The sequence below is a fragment of the Zingiber officinale genome, chromosome 1B (genome assembly GCF_018446385.1).
Source record: "Zingiber officinale cultivar Zhangliang chromosome 1B, Zo_v1.1, whole genome shotgun sequence".
NCBI classification, from domain to species: Eukaryota; Viridiplantae; Streptophyta; class Magnoliopsida; order Zingiberales; family Zingiberaceae; genus Zingiber; species Zingiber officinale.
The window spans coordinates 133,714,773-133,723,416 of record NC_055986.1 but is presented as its reverse complement, the minus strand read 5'-3'; the positions used below and the strand labels follow the sequence as shown (position 1 = coordinate 133,723,416).

The 8,644-nt window shown below is 35.4% G+C and overlaps 1 protein-coding gene across 2 annotated transcripts; it reads right to left on the bottom strand.

Moving 5' to 3' along the window:
* Window positions 1-2,729: 2,729 nt before the first annotated feature.
* On the bottom strand, window positions 2,730-7,256 carry LOC121980152 (serine/arginine-rich splicing factor RS41-like). Of its 2 annotated transcripts, none has more exons than XM_042532115.1 (6): window positions 7,167-7,256; window positions 6,454-6,596; window positions 5,161-5,273; window positions 4,849-5,087; window positions 3,130-3,390; window positions 2,730-3,047 (listed from the first exon to the last, which is right to left on the bottom strand). In XM_042532115.1, the coding sequence occupies exons 2-6, from the start codon at window positions 6,557-6,559 to the stop codon at window positions 3,020-3,022; spliced, it is 747 nt and encodes a 248-aa protein (XP_042388049.1). In that variant the 5' UTR covers window positions 6,560-6,596; window positions 7,167-7,256; the 3' UTR covers window positions 2,730-3,019. The 2 variants fall into 2 exon arrangements, with proteins under 2 accessions (XP_042388049.1, XP_042388056.1); XM_042532122.1 differs by lacking the exon at window positions 7,167-7,256 and adding an exon at window positions 5,462-5,791 and having other exon boundaries at window positions 6,454-6,592.
* Window positions 7,257-8,644: the final 1,388 nt, after the last annotated feature.

The window sequence follows — 8,644 nt, the reverse complement described above, 5'->3', positions numbered from 1 at the left end:
CCCAAATCCAATTCTCCCTCTTTCTCTACTCTTTACATTCTATCTTTTTTTCACTCTCTCTTTTCCAATTAACCTTTGATTGTCTAGATAATTCGTCGTGTGAAGTTAACTAGTGCTTAATCAACGGTCCTTGTGGGATCGATAATCTTTTATATTACTGACGACGTGATCGTGCACTTGCGGTGACATAACAATTATGTCAATCGATTGACTTGGGCTGAATCAATTGGTCAATCAATTCCCCAACTCACTATGCTTCTCGAGACAAAGAGCTCTTAATTGATTAGTAAACTGCCTAATTGATTAATATCTTCGTAATTGATCATCCCAGTCAATTAACATGGCAGGAATTGATTGCCCATATTGATTTCGGCACCTTCGTGTGAAATGTCACTCTAATTGATTACCTAATCAATTAGTTATGTCCTACTCGAGTCTAAATCGATTGACCAACCCTAATGCACTTGATCCGAGTCTAGGGTTCTCCTTGCCCAACATCCGGTCAACTGTGACTTGTTGTGTCTTCCCCACCAAGTATCCGGTCAACCTTTTGACCCACTTGGACTTTCTCTTATGCCAAGTTTCCGGTCAACCTTTGACCCACTTGGATTTTCTCTTTGCCAAGTTCTTGTTAGACTTCCAATCACAAAGTACGATCTACCTCGACCTACTTAGATTTGCTTCTTGCCTTACTGCAATTAGAGTTTTTCTCTTACCAATGTACGGTTTTCCTTAATCCACTTGAATATTCCTTTTCCTAACCACAATTAGGACTTTTCTTTGCCAACATGCAATCCTCCTTGACCCATTTAGACTTCCCTTTGCCTAACCACAATTAGAACTTCCCTTTTCCAATGTGCAGTCCTCCTTGACCTACTTGGATTTTTCTTTGCCTAATCGTAATTTGAGGTTTCCTTTGCCAACATGCGATCCTCCTTGACTCACTTGGACTTTTCTTTGCCTAACTCTCGAGTTAAGCATTTTTCTTGTCTAACTTTTAGTTAGGACTTTACAAGACAAGTATTCAGTCCTCCGTGACTTACTTGATTTCTCTCTCACATATTGTCAAGTATCTGGTTGACCTTGACATACTTGACCTCTTCTTCACATATTTTTGAAACATCGAAACTAAACCTTGAATCAACTCGAGCTTAGTTAAACTGGTCAACTTTAATCTAAATGTAATTGTACAAACAATCTCCCAACATGAAAAATAAAGTTATATTTCTCATGAATGCCAAGAGTGCACTTGCCATCTTTATGATGATTTACCTTTTGTCCCTTGGTTCATGCAATAATGTTATTGTCAATGAGTCTGAGATTGATTCCCAGTAGATATGGAATGTCTCATTAGTTGTCTCAACTCTTCCTTATATGTATTATTGTTGTTGAACGAAATTCTTCATGATTTATCTCCCTTCCAGATAATGGGGGTCATCTTGGAGGAGTCGCCGTGGTGACGGTTTCATAGTTTTGCTACCAATGATTTACCTTCTTGTTGTGCATCAAACACTTAAATTAGGATATGAAAAGGAAGTCCCTACGAGGTTGGCCAATTGGCTAGAGGGTGGCAATTTTACTACAATGAGACAAGGGGTCAATTCCTAGTAGGTGCATGTCCTTGGGAGAAAAAAACTCCTCCCACCCTTTAACTACTTGACGGTTAGCTATAAGCTGACCTCGTAATTTACCTTTCTTCATATAACCTGGGGACGAGCTATAAGGGACGTCTAAGTAAGCGTAATCATCTTTTTTACTACAATAGGATATGAAAAGGAAGGATATTAACCCATGAAGCTTTGGCGTAGCGATCAGTTACTCCTCCGATGATTATTCAAGTATCTTAAATATCTACGGTTCGAATCTTAACTACGATCCATTGTAGAACATTTTCCTTTAAGGGATCTCAAACTTTGAGAGTTGGCCGCTCTAGATTGACAATAACAAGCATTTGCTAATTTACTTAGTGGATGAAATGTGAGATCGGATCATCCATTCCGAGATTAGTTAGCTCACCAAAATTGGATACCCGATTACAAAAATAAAAAAGGAAGGCTCTCAACCCCGACGTATAATGATTAGGGATGAGCATTCGATTAAAATTGAAATCGAATAAATTAATTTTTTTTAATTAACTAAATATTAAATTTTTCCATAAAATCAGATAACCTGAACTAATAAAATATCAATTAATTCGATTTTTAACTATTGAGTTAGGATATACGAGATCTTCATTTGGGACTCTTTCTCTCCCCTCCGCTTCTTTCTCTTCTCTTTCTTCTGACCGAATTCAGAAGCGACCACGGATGAAGAGCAAGAGCTTGCGAAGAGAGAGAGCTTCCGGCTGATTGGTTTTTCTGGTGAGCTGTCTTGAATCAAATGGCTGAGCCTGACATGAATTCTCATTCCCGGCAGCACGAGGCATTTCTTTTGCCGACCCAGCACTCCCCTTCCACAATTCCAGCAAACAACCATTTATTATATATTACAATCCTTAGCAACTCCCTTGACAGGTAAAAGATTACTTACTGCAATCAATATCTCGTTATAAAACAGTTTGAATAAGGCAGTAACCAGATCCATACTCTTCAACCATCCCACTCCACGAGATGTCACGGAAAAACATAAATAGTGGAAACGAAGCACATTGACTGACCCATCCTGATGTTTTAAAAATCAATAGACTCTAAAAATTTAACCACTAAAATAATTTTAAACTTTAAATAATATATCAAATAATGAGTGCATCACTCTAAGCTTCACTTCAATACACATGCCAACATTGCAAATGAAGACATGCAAAATGGTTCACAACTAGTACTGCAGTTGGAAATTTTCACCATACTAATCACAAGCTAGTCCATAAGAAAAAGCTCCAGAACTATTGGAACACAGAACACATAATTTTGTCCACTGCCTAAAGCACAAATAGTTCAAGACAGATGCATATAAAGCACAACATTCATTAACAGTGCTTGATTCGACACTAAAGTAGAATCTGCGTTGCATAAGCTGACACTCACTCCCTTTCTTGCCTAGGAGAATCTCTGCACAAGATTTTTAAGAGGAAATCATCAAGACAGAAAAGATATGCAAGCAGCAGTGAGAGAAAGCTTCATAATAGCATACCTTTCATTCCCAGGGCTTTCAGCTCTTCCATAATTAGGACTGCCCCTTTTTTCCAGTTTGTTGTATGGACTTGAACCACGACCATAATCAGGGCTATCCCTCTCCCTGCCTCTTCCATATGGACTTGGAGAACGCCCATTGTCACGGCCTCTCCTTTCCAGGGATCTATCTCTACCTCTTCTCTCAGGGCTGTACCCATTTCTTTTGTCATCATCATCACGAAGAGCATACTCCACGGATATAATCCGATCCAACAATTTACTGCAACATTAAGGGGATAAGACAAACACAAAAGCAATGCCGCAAGTTATACACATCATTCATTGGTTTGACGTTCATTGATGTCAAAGAACTTGTCCCATGGAAATATAACAACCAACAACAACCAAACTTTATCTCATTAAATAATATCAGCTATATGTATCTTGATACACCATTGGACTCTATCTCTTATTATAAAAAACAAAGAACCCCCAACTACGTGGATATCCCATTATTGAATTCTACACAAGACTTTAGTATCATGAAAAAATGCTCAGATAATATCAGTATATCCACAAATTGCATTGCCACAGGAAAGTTCACATCAGCCAAATATATACAAGCATGAACAAGAAATTATAGAAAAAAAAAGGTTAGGCAACCTGACCCCCACCAAAACATCTAATATCCTCCATCGAAAGAAAATCATATTCATGCTACAATTAAAAGAACAAAAACATTTCAAACAAGGTCAATTTTCACCAGAGCATTCAAAAACTTGATCCTTGACCAGAATACAACAATAACACCTCTTCTGTATTTATCCATGCAGCATTCAAAAACTTACTATTCATGTTACATACAAATTTCATCTTCCTTTGAAAGCATAGACAACCCAAATGCTAATACAAAGAAAAAATGATAGTCCATAAAATTATTTTCATCTTCCAGGTTTAGTAACTCCTAAAAATTATTACCCACCCGCCTTTTTATTAGCCTTCAGAAAACTGAAAAACAAGAACTTGTCTTATAACTCTCCGTCATCAACAGGCAATCATAATACAGCACTACAATCATATTATTAGATTCTAACCAAGCATAAGATGCACAAGAAGTAGAAGACAAATAAACAAGTCAATCAAAATGGCATTTTCTTTGACAATACAAAGGAATGTTTGAGATTAAATGAATTAAAGTCACTGTAATTAATAACTGAAAGGAAGAAGACAAATGAGATATTTGTAAAAATATATATATATATAAGGTCCCTCTGTAAACATATACACTAAAAAAATTAAGAAAAAAGAAAAGAATAACACAGTATGTGAAAAAAGTTAAAATTGGTAGAAAGGAGAAGAAACCTCCTTTATTAGCCTTCAGAAAACCCAAAAACAAGAACTTGTCTTATAACTCTCTGTCATCAACAGGCAATCATAATACAGCACTACAATCATATTATTAGATTCTAACCGAGCATAAGATGCACAAGTAGAAGACAAATAAACAAGTCAATCAAAATGGCATTTTCTTTGGCAATACAAAGGAATGTTTGAGATTAAATGAATTAAAGTCACTTTAATTAATAACTGAAAGGAAGAAGACAAATGAGATATTTGTAAAAATATATATATATATATAAGGTCCCTCTGTAAACATATACAGTAAAAAAATTAAGAAAAAAGAAAAGAATAACACAGTATGTGAAAAAAGTTAATATTGGTAGAAAGGAGAAGAAACCTCATGTTAGTTGCCTCTAAAGCTTTTGAAGCATCCTCCTGATCCTCAAAGTGGATAAACGCAAAATTTCTTCTAATCCTAACGTTTGATATCTTCCCATAAGGTTCAAAGTGTCTCTCCAAATCTCTCGTCCTTGTATTGATTGGATCAAAGTTTATGACAAACAAAGTTTTTGTAGGCTTCATGTTTGCAGGAGACCTTCTTGAACTGCCTGATCGCCTACTGCCACCTCGCTCTTGCTGTCAAGTATTTAGATTTTTTTTAAAACCAAATTATAAGACACAAAGGGGCAGGCTATTCAGTTGTGTTTACCTTCGTCCATTCAACACGAAGCCGCCTTCCCTGTCTCCCAAACTCAGTCCTATCAAGGGCACGAATAGCATCCTCAGCATCCCGTTCATCTTCCATGTAAATAAATGCAAATCCTGCACATTTGTTATGAAAGAGAAAGAATTTAGTAAAATCACAAAGAGACATCTTAGGAACTAAAGCTAAGCTACACAAATTTCCTGAAACCACTGAGTCTGGTATGTCTCTTTGAATTCTACAAATTATTAAAGAAAAGACATCTCATTTCTGTCAAAGCTAAATATGAGAAAAATCAAGAACAGACCTCATATGTAGAAGTAGAACTAAATGATGTCATGGTATAATAGGGCAAAGTAAGTCTGTTGTGGTAGGCCATTGAAGAGATCGTGCGTTCTTCATCTATTCTCCAGCCTGTCGGCGGCAAGGGCATGGAGAACATGACCGGATGGGAAGGATGGGCAAGGTTCATAGAAAATGGAAGTCAATGGACTTGCTGGAAAATGATTCCAGGTGGACAGTGCCATAGAGCAAGGTTGATCGGATCAGCTCCTGGAAATAGGCAAGGAGATGAGGCTCGGCAGGAAAGATGATGCCACCTCATCATCGAGGAAGAGAATAGGTTCTCCAGATATTCCTGCACCAAAGAAAGTGTTGAGTATGTGGGCTAACCTTAAAATAAAATACTCTCATTCACTAGACTGATCCTTCCAATTCTTCAAAACTCAACAAAACGATTTCCATGGTGATGCTGTATTGTCTCGTAACTGAAGGCAAAACTGGAGCGTACAAGCTGCTTCAGTTAATTCATCGGGTCACCTTGCGATATAGAGGACTCTCCCAGTGGAGAAAAAGTACCAGTGACGGAATTAACCATTATGATGTCTTTAATACTTCTGTAATCAATTGGCTCATATGTCATCCGTTTCAAAACAATTACACCATGTAAAACTTATGTAAAATTTGATATCAATATTTGTTAAACCAACTATAGAGTGAGAGAACATTCTTAAACAGGACTTGCAAATAAGTATCTCCCTTTGTGATCTCTACACAATTGCTTCAATTCTTGAGCAAGTCAGGCAAATGGAGAAGCAAACAGCACAGGTAACAAAAAATTAAACAGAACTTACTGATCTAAACCAAAAATACAACCAATCTTAAAGACCAGTTGTATATAATAGCATATCCAAAGAGTTATTGATCAATTCAAACAAAATAAAGCATAGCACAAGACAAAGTAGGACCTAAGTTCCTATTAACACGCAGTAGATCAGATCTTTGGGAAATAAAATTTACCTGATTTCATATCTACCCTGTCAACCTTCCCATATCTGCTGAAAAGGCGCTCCAACTCAGATTGGCGAGCGTCATACTCAAAGTTTCCACAAAAAATGGGCCTCATCTTGTATCAAATAGTTGAAATCTAGATGCACTTGAATCTACAAGGAAGAAGGGGGGAAATGGAACATAAGATTGAAGAAATAAAGAAGGCACGACTCATCTATGTTACTTTAATGATGTTCATATCATATCGGACAAAAAAGACTATTGGTCCGTCATTGTTTCAAATAGTTACAGCAAGAACTCGCTTTTTTAAAAAAGGAAAAAGGGAAAAAAGGCTTTTTTTTAAAAGACAACAAGAGTTCACTATCAACTATAGAATACCTCTCAGATGGAAACAAATCTAAAGGTTATTTACAACCAGAACTCTGCTAAAATCAGTGCTTCTACACGAACTAGAACGGTATCAACGATATACTTTATTTCAGCAGATCTGAACCAGATCGGACATCGACGAACATAATTCCTTCAACCACTGACATCGATCATCCAGATCCAGACTTACAACCACAATTTAAACAAAAATAAAACTTCTGCGAAGAGAGGACCAGTTATCCACGAGATACTCGAAAAACAAAATAAAAATAATACTCAAAGCAAGCATACGATCAAATAAAATTAACACAGACGCAGATACTTGACTAAAGGAGTCCGCTGGGATGGTTCACCTTCGAACGAGAAAGATAAGGATCTGAAGCAAAACCCTAGTCCTGACGCGCCGGCAAAAGAAGAATAAAAGCTTGACCAAAAGGATGGCTGGATAGGGTATTTATAGGACCTCGAATAAGAGACTCCGTAGCAATGATATTTTGTGACCAATTGTCACTCTCCACGTAGGCAGTCTAGGTTAAAAATCCAGGACATGCTGGACAACCGTGATGACATTTAGGTGGGTGAGCACTATATGACCAGTTATCCTATTAAAAATTAATTTTAACTAAAAATTCTTTTTCACGAATTATTCTATTCAATTCCTAAATTTTATATTTATGAATAATATTTTTTTAATTTAAAAAATAAATTTAAGAAAGTTGATATATATAGTGTAGTAAAAAAATAAAAATTTAAATTTAATAAAATAAATTTTTAACTCTAAATAATATACTTTAGATAAATAAGTCGATATAAATGCTCTTGTATAGTGACATAGATATCTATCATCTATTCGTTACTCAAAAGAGATTCATTAAATGATCAATTATTAGATTCTATTTTGACAAATAAATTTTTATAAGGTAATTTATCAAAGGCACACTTACCTTTCTAAATTAATCAAAAGGCACATGCTACTTTCATAATTATCAAATGGCACATCTGTTTTGCTCTTTTCATTATATTCTCCTGATAAATCTGACTCTTCTCTTTTTCATTTCTCTCTCGTTTTTCTCTTTCTTTTCTTTCGTCTCCTTGTTCCTCTCATCTCTTCTCTTTCTTCTATCATTTGCATGCATACATATATAGCATGGGTCTCGTATAAAAATCATATCAAGTTCACAATATATTTAAGATTTAGTTGATTTATTCGATAACATTTTAAGAAGCCGAAATAAGTAATGAAAGAGACTATTAGACTGCTTGTAGTCTTAGTAATCCATAGGACTTAAATAGGTCCAATCGAACCAGTTTAGATCAATTAGTAGGTTTCGATTAAAATCCACTGATGGATTTAGACATTTTTAATTAGACTCATTTTAGGTCATGTAAATTTCTGAGATTGCAAGGAGTCAAACAGTATTATCCATTGCTTATTTCGATATCTAAGGAGATGTTCAAATATTAATAGAAAAATTAATTAAAAAAATACTAATATGTGTCTGATATGAAATCATATCACAATCATAAAATCAAAATAATACGTAGAAACTATCAATATAAACAAAAGTTCAATTTTGATTCAATCTGATAATATATGTCACTAAATCTAGATGCATTTTAGAATTTGTGTTGAATGAAGATTTTACTTATTGCATTTACCCATAGTTATATAACGTAGATCCTTTTCCCTTCTTGTCTTTCTAGGAAGAAAATTGGTCATAAAATCTGTGCACAATTTGTATGGTGGTGATTTTAGAAGTGAACATGAGATACATCCACATCACACCTCCATTTTTTTTTTCTCTTTGTTTTTTAAAATGAAAAAAAGCCC